The sequence below is a fragment of the Phytophthora cinnamomi genome (assembly GCF_018691715.1).
Source record: "Phytophthora cinnamomi strain GKB4 chromosome Unknown Contig51, whole genome shotgun sequence".
NCBI classification, from domain to species: domain Eukaryota; phylum Oomycota; class Peronosporomycetes; order Peronosporales; family Peronosporaceae; genus Phytophthora; species Phytophthora cinnamomi.
In genome coordinates this window covers 685,208-701,026 of record NW_027150984.1, presented here as the reverse complement: position 1 = coordinate 701,026, position 15,819 = coordinate 685,208, and the positions used below count along the sequence as shown (strand labels likewise).

At 53.0% G+C, this 15,819-nt stretch overlaps 2 protein-coding genes across 2 annotated transcripts; both read left to right on the top strand.

Annotated features, from left to right (window-relative positions):
* Positions 1-12,517: 12,517 nt before the first annotated feature.
* On the top strand, positions 12,518-13,468 carry IUM83_19470 (uncharacterized protein; the record flags this gene model as incomplete). Its single annotated transcript, XM_067944521.1, has 1 exon — positions 12,518-13,468. The coding sequence occupies one exon, from the start codon at positions 12,518-12,520 to the stop codon at positions 13,466-13,468; it is 951 nt and encodes a 316-aa protein (XP_067789597.1).
* Positions 13,469-14,436: 968 nt separating this feature from the next.
* Positions 14,437-15,547, top strand: IUM83_19469 (uncharacterized protein; the record flags this gene model as incomplete). The annotated part of the gene is made up of 3 exons (XM_067944520.1): positions 14,437-14,464; positions 14,526-14,639; positions 15,330-15,547. 3 exons carry the CDS (start codon positions 14,437-14,439, stop codon positions 15,545-15,547), a joined length of 360 nt encoding a protein of 119 aa, XP_067789583.1.
* Between the last annotated feature and the right edge of the window lie 272 nt (positions 15,548-15,819).

The following is a 15,819-nucleotide window of genomic DNA, read 5'->3' as shown; positions in this document are numbered from 1 at the left end:
CCACAAAATGAGTTCCGGTCGAGGGCGGAGTTCCTCGACCTTCAGCAGCGTAAGCATGGACGTCATGCTTACGCGCAGCGTGCACGGTACTTGGTCTCGAACATCGTGACCAACCCGATAGACGAGGCGACTAAGGTCGTCACGTTCATAAAGGGACTGAGAGATGGGCCTGTGAAGACCTATCTCTTCTGAGAGTACCCGAGTACTCTCGAAGCTGCGATCACCCTTGCCATGCAAGAAGTGTTTAGCCTCCGGCAGGTTAAACTCCATGCAAATACGCCGAGATCGCTATCGCGCCCGATAGCGAGGACGGGAGATCCGGAACCAATGGACCTCTCGAACGCAACAACTGCTGGTTACCAGCAGCAGGGAGGTAACGTGCGATACTTCCGTTGCGGAAGGATAGGTCACTTTGCACGGGAGTGCACAGCTCCCATGCCCCCTGGAGGAGGCCGTCGTGGCGATGCTAGGCATCGCCGCGGACCAACAAAAAACGCGAACATCCAGTAGGCGCGGGGCGCCCTACTGGTAATGCAGTCACGCGTGCCGACATCGGGCACGCGACACTGAGGACTGCAGCCCCCAGTGAGACTAGCTCTCGCTGCAAGAAACAAGATGACAGGCCGAACCTAGTCATCTTGAAGGTTTACTCGAAGAGAGCGAGTGACTCTCTTCGAGCTTTGGTAGATTAAGGCGCGTCGAACAACTTTGTTCGACTACGAAGCCTGCCGAGACTTGACTTCGAGGAAGTAAATGCACCTCGAAGTCTTCTGGAAGTTCGATTGGCAACAGGTGCCATCGAGAAAACCGAGAAGCGCGTCGTGAACGTGCGCTTCTCGTGCGTGTTTGTCGAACACTTTATCGTCCTAGACCTGGACGATAAGTTCGACGTAGTAATGGGCATGCCGTGGCTTGCACGGCATGATCCGGTGATAGACTGGAAGAAGCGCACGCTCGTGCGCTTCGGTCGCAACAGCGGAATAGAGAGCGATGGCCCTGTTACCGCAGCGCACGCACCATCATGTGTGCGTGACTCGCCAGTCGAGACAGCGCTTAATGCCGCTGTCCCAGAGTGCCCAAGAAGTGCGCGAGGGCGCGCACAAATGAGACCCACGTCGGCAATGCTGCCGACGTCGGAAGAAAAAGATGTGTTGGTTCCGGGAACCAACACCCACGTTCAAGCGTGTAAGGGACAGTCCCTGACCCGAAGCGGTCAGGTCGACAACGACGCGTCGGCTCCGGGAGCCGACGCACCATCGGCCATGAGGGGCTCCGCCAATGAATGGCGTAGAGGTGACCAAGGCGTGTCAACTCCGAGAGTTGACGCTGCAAACAGTGCGGACGGTTGTAAACGTACCGCACTGACGCAATTTGCATGCTGTCGTGCAGCCGGGCTGCACGACGAAGCGCCATGCGATCAAGCCGGGCTTGATATCGCGCGCCCGCGGACAGGGTCTGCCGGCGAACAACTGTCCACGGCCGGGCCTGGACCAGAAGAACAACTGTGCGGAGCCGGGCTCCGCACAACAAGAAGACGGCGCATGCGGAGAACGCTGCGCAAGTCTCGGTCCGGGACCGAGACGCCACGAGAACAGTCTGCTGAGCAGACTGAGGCGGTGACGCCGGACGTCGAGACGCTGAACGTCTTGACGCGCACCGATACTGGATTCCAGTATCGTGAAAAGGAACTCGCTAATCCTCCGACGACGGCGTCGGAATTGACTTCACTTCCAGTCATGAGCTGGAAGCGCTTCACACGCGCCTTGCACGATGGACGCATCGAGCAGGTCTGCGTTCTTTCGAACAGCGAAATAACGGAGAGAGAGAGCGAAGCGCTGAGGCAGCTCTTCATGGGAAGTACGACTGAGAGTGTCTTCACTCTCAGTGCGAAGACAAAGCGAGAGCGCTTCGAGGAACAAGGTTGGGACTCGTTAAAGTCGAGTCCCTATTACGAATTGTTGAGGGAGTACAAAGACGTACTCCCGGAACAGATTCCTGCGGAGCTTCCGCAGGATAAGGGCATTCAGCACGAGATTGATTTCGTGCCGAGCACGAAGTACTGTGTCACGCGGCAGTGGCCACTGCCGCGAGATCAATTCTCGGCGATCGACGACTTCTTTAAAAGTCGTCGCAAAGCTGGACAAGTGCGGGAATCAAAGTCCCCGCACAGTGCTCCGACGTTCTGTGTCAAAAAGCCACAGGGCGGATGGCGCATCGTTCATGCGTATAACAAGCTGAACGATGCGACGGTACCGGCGCAAACGCCGATACCGCGAAAAGATGTTATCATCGATTCGATGGCCGGGAGCACCGTTTACAGTGCTCTCGACTTGCGAGATGGATTCTATCAGATCCTAATGCGTGAGAGCGACACCCCTCTCACGGCAGTGAGCACGCCAAGTGGCATGCTCTGGGAGTGGCTAGTAATGCCGCAGGGGTTTAAGAACGCCCCTGCGACCTTCAACAGGTGCGTGACGCACTTGTTGCGCTCGGTGCGCGACTTCACGCCGAGCTACTGCGATGATGTGTTCATCCACAGCCGGGCTGTGGACGGGAAGACCGACGTAGAGATACACAGGGTGCATCTCCGGAAGCTACTTGAACTTATGCGAAAGCATAAGCTCTACGCGAACCTGAAGAAGTGTATATTCGGGGCGAGCGAGATACCCGTCCTCGGGTGTCTCGTAGGGAAGAATGGTGTTCGCCCTGATCCGGAAAAGGTCAGAGTGATCAATGAATTGCCAACGCCTTCAAGTGTGAAGGGACTGATACCATTCCTTGGCTTGGCCACGTACTTGTGCAAGTACGTGGAGGATTACGTGGGCAAGATCTGCCCGCTGTCACAACTTCTTAAGAAAGAAGCTGGGTGGAAGTGGTCAACCGATTGCCAAACGGCATTGGATGCAGTCAAGCGGGGCTTGACTGAGGCACCGATCTTGGCAGTGGCTGACCAAGATCGCCCGTTTCACGTAGTGTGTGACGCATCCGACTTCGCGATCGGATGCGCGTCGATGCAGCACGATCACGAGGGCCGTGATCGTGTCGTCTACTACCAATCGCGTCAGCGGAGCGCAACTATCCGGTACATTACAAGGAACCCTTGCCATGAAATACGCACTCGCAAAGTTCCGAGTGTATTTGCTTGGATGTAGACCGTTTGTGGACTACACCGACCATGCATCACTGCGCACCGCAGTGAAGTCGCCATACATATCACACAGAATGGCGAGATGGCTCTCATTCTTTGCAGCATATAACTTCCGGGTCGAATACAAACCCGGAAGATTGAATGTGGTGGCCGACGCGTTATCACGTCGGCCGGATTATGCAGAAGCTGCTGCCGTCAATGCCATTGACGCCATGCGAACGAGCACACCCACGTCGTCTCTGTTGGACGACGTGAAGGCCGCGTACGCGCACGACGCGGACACGAAGCTCTTGCTGGCCAATGGCACAGCGCCTTCTGACAAGGCTCGTCAGAAGCTGCCCACGCACCTTCGTGCGCGTGCACATCGCTTTCGGGTGCACGACGGACTGCTTCTTTTTAATGCAGTCGACGACAACGCGGACCACGTTGTCGTACCGAACGACCATGACCTGCGACTCAGGATCATGTACGAGTATCACGATGCCCCGACTGCGGGACATCTCGGACGTGAGAAAACATACGTCCTTCTCACGCGCGACTTCTACTGGCACCACCAGTACAAGTGGGTGCGAAAGTACATCCGTGCTTGCGAGGTATGCCAACGAGTAAAGCCTGCGCCGTTTGCGCAGGCTCCATTGCAATCACTACCGACTCCGTTGGAGTGTTGGAAGTCCATGTCATTGGACTTCATCTTTGGTCTTCCCCGGATAGCGGAAGGAATACCGGTGTTGTGGTCTTCGTCCACCGCTTCACCAAGATGGTACATCTTGCTGCGGTGCCGGCACAGGTGACCGCGAAGCAGACGGCCCGTCTGTTCGTCGACATGGTGTTCAAACACCATGGCATGCCGACCGACATCGTGTCGGACCGAGACCCGCGCTTCACAGCGCACCTGTGGCAAGAAGTGTTTACACTTCTTGGGAGCCAGCTTTCAATGTCGACTGCGGATCACCCGCAGACGGACTGCCAAACCGAGCGCGTGAATCGCGTGCTCGTCGATATTTTGAAGAGCTACGCTCACTCGTTCCAATACTGGAGCGAGTGCTTATCGATGTCAGAGTTTGCCATCAATAACTCAGAGCATGCCTCGACCGGGCATACACCGTTCTACGTGAATGCCATGCGGCATCCACGTCTACCTAGTTTACTCGGAGTGGTGGCTCCCACTTTAAGTGGGGGAGGATCCACGACTGCAATACAGCAGCCGCAGAAAACCGCTGACACTTGCACAGTGTCAGCTGCGACAATGGACAAACAACATGAGTCTGCGCCCTGCGCAGATTCCTCCACCAACAAGAACAACGACCACGGGTCTGCGCAGGGCGCAGACACCGCAAAGAACCACGCAGAGGCCGGGCCTCTAGCGGAGAGTGAGCTGAATGACTTCAGCTCGGATGCAATCAGTTTCATCACCAAAAGACAAGCCGTAATTCGGTTTGTCCAAGACACAATAGCAGCTTCTGTTGATCAACAGAAGCTGAACGCAGACAATGTGGACAGAGGCAGCACCAATGAATTTAAAGTTGGTTTATTAGTTTTGTTAGCTACACAAAACCTGCCTAAACATCCTGTGCTCAACTCCTTCATCAGGGTCCCCAACTCGACCTGGATATTCGAGGCGGTCTGCGAGACCGCCGCGGCCTGGGCCTTCATGTTCGCGAGCTCCTACTTCAGGGCGGCGAACTCAGCACCCTACAGACGCTCCACGGCGGCCACCCGGTCGTGAAGAGGCGCGTACTGATCTGCCCGGGGTTGATCATACCCGGGGCGTGTTCCCACCCCCGCCACCGCCGATCCGTGACGCTCGCGGCTCAACCCGCTGGATTGTTGGCCGGCTTGTGGACCATAGTACCCCGAAAATGAACCCTCAAGGGGCTCGTTTTTGTATTCGTTGGAGAGGATTCCCTCCCCATGAAGATATATGGGAGCCGCCGAACGTCTTGCTGGAGGACGTTCCGGAAATGGTGGCGGCGTACGAGGAACAGTACGCGCAGGCGCAGCGGAAGTAGCACGAGCGCTGCGGTCATCGCTAGCGCCCGAACCCTCACGTGCTGAGAACTTAGCACGGAGCTCTTTGAGACTCTCGGGCACACGGAATGACGTGTGCCCGTTCAGGTCGCGGTCGCTCAAGCGGACCGCGCCTGGGAAACAATTCGCTCACTGAAAGCCCTCGAGCACAGCAACGGTACATTAGCCTCCTCCGCAGCAACGTGGAGTTACTCCAACTTTCCACGCTTAGAGTACGTCTCGACGCGATCACGCGCTTGCTTAATCCGATCACGGTAAGCACTCGGCTTCTTCTTGAAGTTCTCAACAAAAGCGTTCCAACTTTGACAAAGTGCCTGCCACTCGGGCACTTTGCTGCGAGAAGAGGTCTTCTTGTTTTCAAACCATCAGAGCTCATGGAAGAGTCCGATGTAATAATCGCGCCTTTGATGCATTTCCTCATCAAAGTGCAGCTCGGCAGCCACGGCGTCATCTTTGATGGCGCTACACACGTACAGCGGCACCTCATTCGGAGGTACCGAGTTCCCATACCGGTCCGTGATCTTGGACGCGGACGGCATCCACGGATCGCGCGCTGCAGGCGCAGCGCACGGAGAGCCTTGAGCTTTGAAATTACGCGCTGTAGTTGCAGCGCGCGGAGTACTGAGAGCCCCAGCGGAAGCGAGTGGGGTATCACTCTCAGTTCGCGAACGCTTCGAACTCGAAGCGTCCGATTCGTCCCCTTCACGCGGGCGAATGTCCTTAGCATGAGGGTCGAGCGATTCGCTCGACACTGAGTCTTTGCGCTTTGAGGACGAGTTCTCCTCGTCCTCCATGTCTTCACCGTCGTCGTCGAAGTCGACGACTTCGCCATACTTCGCCTTCTGGCGCTCGAAGTAGTCATCGATGGAGAGATGACTCTCCACCGACTTTGCGGAGTCTTCTTTTCTTGAGGCGCGCTCATCGTTGAATGAGCGTGGGTTTCTTCTCCAAACGCGGAGAATTGACGAATGGTCAATTCCGAAGATTGACGTGCGGAAACCCCGCGCGTCTAACCATAAGGGGGGGATGGTGTAACGGGGTTACACACACAAGTGACAACAGTCACTTGTGCATGACAACAGATAGGATATCTGTTAAAAGTTTTAGATACCTGCTCACCTTGGTGTAAGTCACACCAATGGATACATTGAAGTGGGCCACCACAATGAGTGGTCCACACCTACCCAAAGATCCTATTGGTAGAAAGCAGCATCTTTCTACCAATCAGAGACGTGCATATTGGCGGGGCTCTGACAGCCAGTCGCTGTCAACCCCTTTCATAGATGGTAAACAATTTTAGCAGATTTAGGACGAAGATCAATTTACAAACAATAGAGTTCTCATTTTACCTAATCTAAGTCACTTGGAGTCTTATCTGATTTAAATTATATTTGTGTATTCAAATATAATTAACTCAAGTAATTACTAAGTACTTACGCTTCCTCATACACGTAGCGCAACGTATAAGCGAAAGTAGTGAGTCAAGTTAGACCCACTACACATCTTCAGTGGCACGGACATCAACGATATTGGAGATTGCAGAGTCCACGGATTAGGTTAGGCTAGATAAGTTGGCGAGGAAACCGTAGTTTCCCAATGTCGTTGTTAGTAAATGTAGAACGCCACGGGAGGTCGGTGGACACTCATCGAGGGCTGCCACTCTCGAATTCACCTCCCCGCAGCTAAAACCGCGAGCCTCTCCCCCTTTCGGACTATCCAAAATGGCTACGAGCTATTTCTATCTACGTCTTGGTGTCTTCAGCGTGGTCGGTTTCGCGTACGCGAAGGTAGATGGAGCTGGAACGCGAGGTGGCAAGGTAAAGGTGAAGTTCGTGCTAAGCGCGCACTGGGCAGAGGAACAAGCGGAATCGGTTGACATGGCAGAGGCAGATATCACACAAAGGGCGGTAACACCCGACGAGGCTCTGGATGGGGTCGGCACGTTCGTTGGAGGTGTCATTTGCACCTCTTGGGTTAGGCCCAGTGGTGTCTGCGTCTGGGGCTACGGGCTGGTGGTGGGGTATAAGTGGTGTGCTGAACCCCACCATGGGCTTCTCGACGTGAAATTCGGAGGAGCGGATGCATCCATTGTGTATGCTGCACACTCAACCCAAGCCATAGCCGTAGAAACATATGCGCTACAGCCTTGCCGTGGCCAGAGCACTAGCCTTCTCGTGGCTCCTGAGGTGAAGCAGCAGCCACGAAAGTCTACACTAATTCAATGGTGTCGACAGGGCTGCGGTACGCGACTCGACAGCACTTTTAGACGACGTTGGAGAAAAGTCTTGCAACGAAACATGCATCTACCCCTGCTCGATATTACGAGCTTCGAGGTTTCTCACGTAACGGCCCACCACATACTAGACTATGTCTTTTATAAAGAAGGTGGTCACTCTCATCCTGCTGGAGTGACGTTTGGCGATACAATCTTTGGTGAAGTCGAGTTCAAAACAATTGCAATGGTCGCCACAGCTTCCCGAACAGTAGCGGCTCCATCGGGTACAGAAATCGTTCTTAGTGATGACCTCAGCGACTCTGATCACGATGACCGTGACATTGAGGATGATAAGCAAGTATCTGGTGGAGAAGGGCCACCAGAGCCAAAGCGCCGGCGGCGAACCGAAAATGGAGCCACCTCACACAATAGACAAGCACATGCTTCGACCGGACCTGGTGCGGCGGGGCTACTGGTAAACCTGGATGTTGATCAACTGATCTCGCTCCACCGACGGGAACTGGGTCGAGTAACTCAACTCAGATAGTGGTTAGTCGCGGTGAGGATGACTCGAGTAAGACTCAGTTTCGACCTACAGGTATGCAGACGACAGTCCATTTAGCTCTGGTGAACGGTAAGTTTGCGTCTTTCACGGCGCAGGAATTTTGTCCTGATTCACTGGAGGAAACTCGGCTTCTTTCCACACCCTGCTGTCCTTCGCGGTGTGTTTGGTTGGGATTTTGGTACACGTGGGTTGTCGATCCTGCATTTTGCACGTGTGACGGAGTGGGAGAAGCGAGAGCGCGTTAGACGGAGCGATATGAGTAATTTTTCGGAGAAGAACACCTTGCCCGTGGCACAGGAAGCGACGGAATTCGCTACACTAGTAGGCGCTGTAGACGTTCTTAGTAATCTCACGCAGCAACTGTACCAACCGGCGGTGAGCGAAGCGCTGGATCCTGTGTCGGCGTTCCTTGTGGAGTTACGCGTCAGTGACCAACCAACGTCAGCTGCTGCGCTGGCCGAAATCACGGCATGGATAGATGACCGGCTTGAACCCTTCCGAGTTTTTATCGGAGACGAAAGTTGGGCACAAGTCACCGGCATAAGGCTCACTTCAGCGCGTCGCACGAATCGTTCGTCCGGGTGCACCAGTTGATTATTCGGCAGGACATTGTCTCCGCGTTGAAGTCAACAAAATCTAGTTATAATCGCAACGACCGAGCCAACCGAGCTACAGGCACCGACAAACGCGTTTTCGTCCCGCAGGATAATCGGAGGGCGCTGCCAAAACAGAGCAATAAGCAGGTTTGTTTGCGATTTCTTTCCGCTCAAGGTTGTCGTGGACAGAACGACAACTGCATTATCAACACACTCTGTCACTTCAAACCAGCTAATCTACCTGAAGCCGTTCGTCTATTTATCGTTGATAGCTATGGGGGTGTCGCAGCGGACAGGCATTGAAGGTACCTAGGGGATACTTATGGTCCGGTCTCTCCGTCGGCGAAGGACCCAGTACTACACGTGCATCAACTGAACGAGATGCTACAAGATGTCACGGGGCGTCAACATCCAGCAAAGAATACGTACTCGCAATTGCAAGCAATTCCAGCACCCCTCGAAGCCGAAGCGCCACCTGCAAATTCAGTGTACAAGGGGGTGTCTACCCTCGGGCCGATCGATAGGCTCATACCTTCGAGACCGTCCACCCTCGGGCCGATCGGCAGTCACATACCTTTGAACGCCTACGACAATTTCATTTTCGGTCAGCGAAATCACGTCGCGATTACGCGGAAGGTTCGTCAGCGCCTGGCACCATCGCATCGCGAAATCAGTGGCTCCATCCTCAACGAATTGCTGCGGCAGCAAGGGCTTCGGCCACCGAACCGCACACCTACTTCGGCCATGGACAATGGTCGTGTAAAATATTTACTAGACCGACAGAAGCAAAACATATTCAGCGAATTTATCCGGCGTATTGGGATGCAATAACCGGGGTTTGTACGACTACTTCGAGGTGAATCCACCAGTGACTCTCGGCCGAATAAAGCTCTGGAGGAGCCCAAATGCTGGGAGGCCTGGAACAACTATCGCTACCGGACGCGTTGGCGACACATCGTACGTCATGGCGTGATTCTTTCTTGGAAATCGTCGTTCAAACCGCAACCGGTAGCACCACCAAATCATGGGTCTGCTAAACTTGCACTAAATGCCATCACCAAGCATCTACGAAAAGGTCAAGACTCGAACCGATATCTCATTCTGGACACTAATTTGCTCCCGTTCCTACATCACATCACATGCAGTCCTTTTATAGTAGTCCACAAAGGCGATGGGGACCTCTCTATCGATGCCCGAATAATTCACAATATATCCTTCCCGTCTGGCGAGTCGGCGAACGATAACACAGAGCGATATCACGAGGTAGACGTTGGGTATGATGGCCCCGACGCCTTAACTAATCGAATTATTGATGTCCCCGGCGCATTTCCTACGATGCAGTGAGTGATGACCGGCGACGTTAACGGGGCATTTCGTAACATCCCGATGTCTGCTGACCAAGTCGGGTGTTTTGCAGGTACAATACCGGGACTTCGTGTTTTAGTCGTGTATCTATACTGCCCGTTTGATTGGAAGAACTCTCCTCCCTCGTACTGGATAGCGGGAGCAGCTATTTGTCACCGGTATACCAGTTCAGCCCCGGTTTGGCCATTACAGCCCTCTGAAACGAAGGACAATTTCGTTGCGAAGACGTGGTGTGACGCCCGTGTCGCTATCGAACCCAACATTGGATCCAGGCTAGCTCAGACTGAACTTTCCCTCTGGTCGACGATGATGAATATACTGGGTCCTGATGCCTGCAACGAGGAAAATTTTACAAGTTGATTCCGAACGGGTCGAGCATTAGGCCTAGATTGGGATTTGCCAGCTCAAACTGTCTCGATGCCGCCAGCAAAAGTGGCAAAAGGGCTATTGCGACTTCATACAATGATGGGTCTCATCAAGCCGACACGAACAGAATGTAGAAGCTTCTAGGCAGCCTTCACCACGTGGTAACTTGTATTCGAGCTGCATCTCCGTTCTTTCAGCGTGTTGCAGATTTGGCTCGAAGTTCACCACGCTTCAGATATGTCGATGTGTCCACTCAATCCAAGGATGACCTGCGGTGGCTCAAAATCATCATACGAATTGGAAGCCGAACGCTGTTCCGCTGGCCCGATTCACTTGCCGTCACGATCCCCACTACCAAATTCAGATGTACGCAGGTGATCAAGGACCCTGTGCCTTGTCCCCGGCAAGGAAAGCGTTTCTGCAAGTGACATTCACTTCAAAGAGCAGGAGCTGATTCATCGCTGCAACGAGACAGGAGATAGAACCTTCTGCATCAATGCCCGGGAGCTAGTGAGCACTGTATTCGCTTCACTAGTGTGGGGATCCGCGTGGAAAAGCTCCCGCCGAAGCGGACACGCATGTACGAGTTTTAATCGACAACACTTCCGCGGCGGCGTGGAATAACCGCAAATCCAGTCGCAACACTTTCGCACAAATGTTACTTCGTATCATGGCAATATGCGATGCCAAGCACGGTTTTTATTCGACAGCCTCTCACGTCGCTGGTGGGGATAATATCATGGTAGACGCAGTGCAGCAGGGTGTGGTTATTGCCGTCACTAGCATTCACATTTTCTAACTTAAGCTCTGGATGGACACAGGTTCAAACCCCAGACGACTCGCGAAATCTCTCGATTCGCTAGGGGCGCTACTGCTAGCAGGGGTTCTATACCAATCTTCCAGCACTAATCACGCGCTTGGGAGCAGTGGACCGCGTGGTGCAACATGACGCACTTTAACCCATGGTTGCCTCCCACTGACGTCGACACGAATGCGGAACAGCTCGGCACTTTTGCTGTTTACCCAATCGTCACCCTTTTAGATTATTTAACACGCCGCGCAATCAACTTCTGTGGGGTGGGCTCCTCCTTGGGTATTTCTTCCTGCTTCGACGCTCGGAATATCTCTTCATCGGAAATCGAATCCACAACTACACCCTGCGGCTCTCTGCAAGTCAATTTTACGATGATAACAAACAAGTCGTGACTTCTAAAAGAACCAAAGTGGTAACAATTACCCTGTCAGGAGCAAAGAACAATCAATTCGGACAAGAAGAGAAGAGATACCATTATAAGTCGAGGGATACGCTGATCTGTCCTGTTAGAGCGACACGTTGGGCCCATAGGGCAGCGGCCTTCTTCGGGACGCGAGAAGATGAACCTGCGCTGAAGATGCGGCGTGGAGGTGTCACGTCCGATGATGTATCGAAGATAGTCAGGCAGGCGGCATGAAGCGCTGGACTCGACCCAGCGCGGTTTTCTATCCACTTAATCCGCATCGGAGGCGCAACAGCGCTGATCGACTCCGGCGCAGATGGACTCACCATCAAATTGCATGGTCGTTGGTTGTCTAATGCGTTCGAAGAGTATCCGGTCTTGTCTGCGAAGGGCTCGGCGGATCTTTCGCGACAAATGTGCTGAATACGCGTGAAGGACACACAATCTGGAGCAAGTCGCATCGGCCATTTCATCCTGGGTGTAGCCGCCACGCCACACCCCCGGTGTGGAAGGGAAATCAAAAGATCATTTGCCCCAACTCGACATCGCTGGAAACTTGGTGGTCTACCATTTGGCCGCGTTCCGACGGCTCAAAAATGTGAGGTTTACTTGCCATGTGTACGCGACGGGTCCCGGTGGAGTACGTCAACGCTAACGCAGAATACTTCACTGTCCAGGCGTTCCAAGCTATGGTTGCGGAAGCAAGCATAGTGGACGAGTGCGAGTGTGTTCTCTGGATTTTATCCAGATTCCTTAGGCGGTTTTCACTCAGGTGCCATTATTCCCCAATCGAAATACCTGCTGAATGTGATTCAGTCGATTCGGTTCAACAGGCGCTTGAGGGGACTGTGATGTTGAATTACCAGTGCTCTAATCAAATTAGAGACCTTTCGAAGCCCCGTTTGAGTTTACTTTCAGTTTCAGTGAAGCACTGTTTATGAAAACTGAAAGGTGACTGTCGTCCAGCCAATTTCGCGTTTCGAGAGGCTGTGATTCACTTTCAGTTTGGCAGGAATCATGGCAGACCACGTAGCATCTCACCAAGCCGATGCTTCGGCTCCTCCTAGTGCTGGACCAGCAGATACACCTAAAGCGGGGAGGAAAAACTTTACTGCAGCCGATGATCTTACTCTGTTGCGCTGTGTGAACTTAGTCCGGCCGTGGGAGGCTGCTGTAGGCACTGCTAACGGGATCATGAAGGCCTTTGATTCTGTTGCTGAAAAGTGTCGAGCCGTCGAAGGTTTTGTTAAGAAAGATGGACCAGCTATTCGTACGCGCTGTGATCGGTTGGTGCGCATTTATCGGGCGGATGAGCGGAACTCGTTGCGGTCGTCTGGGACTACTGCAGAGTACAAGGAGCGCGACGTTCTGCTAGAAGATATCGTCTGCCGCATGGACAACTGGAAGGAGAAGACAGAGCAGGAAAAGGCAACGGAGAGAGCCAAGATTCAAGGGATTGAGACGTCTGGTGAGTTGATGCGACGACTTGCTATGGACGAGCTGCGCGGTGAGGAAGAGGACGACGATGATACTTGTGCTGCCGGTGATGACATATCTGTAGACGCGGAGACAGCCGGACATGGCAGTCAGAGAACAAGTAGTCCTGTAGGGCCTCGAGCGTTGGGTGCCAAAGACAATGTCGGTCGGAAAAGAGCGGCGCTGATTGGACCCCGCTGGCCAACAATCCCCAGCAAGCGCGAAAAGCTCAGCGCCGTGCGTTACTCTATTGCACAGGCAATAGAGCTCACCTTGTCGGACTCGTCAGCCAAGTACGAGTACTTGCGTGAACGGCTGCACTTCGAGCGAGAAGAGGCTGCGCGAAGAATTGAATTAGATGAGAAGAGACTGCTACTTGAGCGAGAGCGCGAAGAGCGACGTGAAGCTGCTGATCAGCGGCGTGAGCAGGAGAATCAAGCCTTTATGGTGAAGCTTCTACAGATTGCGACGGGCAAGAACGCCGATAGGTAGATGAACAACTTAGCTGGCAAGGTAGACATCTAGCGACGGCGGTTGTATTCCGAAATGCATGGAGATTTGGTTGCCATGAGGTTGCAAACATGTATGGCAGTTTGTGAGCAAGGCGGCTACGAAAAATAGCTGGCGTTTGACGCACTCGCATCTTCTTGTCCCAGTTGATAAAGGACCAAAGTGTCTTTACCCTACCGAAGCCCCACTCAACCGCCTCTCTGACTCTGCTCATTCGCGCGTTGAACTCCGCTTCGAGACTTCCATGTGGGGCGAGTACCATCGACGCCCCGATGAAGAGCGACCACTCAAACTAAAACTCAAAACTGAAAGCCAGTTGAGCTTAGGGGCGAGAAGTCTTTACCCTAACACACGCTAGAGTTTCGTTTGAGCTCAAATCCCGCCACGGTACTACTGATAGCTGAAACTGAAACTGAAAGCAAACTCAACGGGGCTTCGAAAAGTCTCTATTATGTTGGTATGTTGACCCATCCAGTTTTTATTACCCCCCCCCCCCCCCCCCAGCGCGAGACGCTGTATTACACACGATATCACGAAATGCTTAAGCTGTATTATACAACTTTAGCATTTGTTATCTTAAAGTTTGTATGGTCTTATACAAGCGGGCTAGGTGTGATAGTGAGTGGTGCTTCCCGCTAATCTCACCATCCCACATGTTTGAACATTGAATTTCAAAGGACACGACGTGGTCCACATCAGTTTGGTATTAATTATATGAGGTTGATTTCTTGCCATTCATTTCTGGCCTCATTTGAGGCTTCCGCGGCTAGTACTGACATCCCACCTTCCTGCTGCAAAATGGCGATCCAAGCACATGGAGAGAGCTGAAGAAGCTCGGGTGGCGCTGAAAGCGCCCTACGGGCCTCTCGGACGATTTCACGAATCTCAAACCCGGAAAGACAAAGAAGGATTCGGAGGATGTGGAATTCTTCATCGGAGAAGAAGCGCTTATGCGCTATTTAGACCGCTTGGACCTGGGTAAGTTGCCGCATCTTTTACGGTTAGCAAACGATGTCTCACACCTGTTATGTGTTGATAGAGGAGGCGAAGCGAGAGAAAGACAAGGCCCGGCATGCGTATTCGCAAACAATTGCTGCGCAGAACGACCTAAGCGCTGGGGACGGAGCTAATGCGAGTGAAGAAGACGCGGATGGTATGTGAACTTGATTGTATTATACACGTTACGGTTCTGACGTTATCGTGCCTGGTACAGCTCATGCCGAACAGGATGACCATTGCGTAGCGAATAACCCAAATGCTGCTGGGTAATTGGACGCCACTGCGCTTCAATCGACTGATGGTACATTTTTGTGAAGTTTCTTGTATTATACATTTTGATCTCACGCTATCATGTATTGTACAGCTTCGGCCAAACCGAATGATCGCATCGTACCGAATAGCCCGGATACTTCAGGACAACTGATTACCACTTCACCGCATGTGATGGATAAAAATGCTCCAACGTCGAGTCCGTCATCCCGTGGGTCCCGTCCGCGCACGTCAACGTCTGGTAGGGGCTGTAATGAAGCATGGATGATTCGGCCAGCGTTAATGAGAACTTGCACTTTGTCTGTGTGTGTAGGCAGTGGTGCGGCTTCACTCCCCTCGCGTCGTAACCTTGGAAATGCATTCAACTTGGCGAACTAGTCGGACAGTGAGTACAAAGCCTCCGAGACTGAGTGCAGCGACAACGATGAAGGAGGTGCAGTTGATGGTGATGCCGATGAAGGTGATGCCGATGAAACAGAGTCGAATCATTCAGTTTATCACGGTAAGGCTACATCCTATGTACACGTTAGCGATACACCTTACCTATCATTTATCATGTCTTATACACTGTTAGATGATCCGGATATTGTTCGACCTGGTGAAAAGCCTGAAGACTTCGTCAGGCTTGATTCGGACAACGAGAACGACGTGAATTCCGTGTACGACGATGATGATGACCTGGGGCCCACCGAGCCTGCCGCCGAAGATTCCGGAACCGCTTCAGATCTGCACTTTCAGCCCTCATTGCTTGGTGCTGTGGGCGGTGTTACCGAGATCGCCCGTGGCACGTGAGCAAGAACGTGCTGTCGGACATCAAGTTCAATGGGTGGAGTGAACCGAGTAATGCCACGCCTCACCCTTACATACACGAACCGGAAGAAGCCCACCCTGTTGATTGGATCAAGCGTGACTACGGTAATGGAACTTATGGCCCAACGCCAGAGGCACTTCAAGCTGCTGAAACCGCGTGTGGGTGTTTCTTTCTGTTTGCGCATCCGTCCATGTGGGATGATATCGCACAACAAAGCAAGGATTATTTCGAAGAAAACCTAGATGCACGAGTA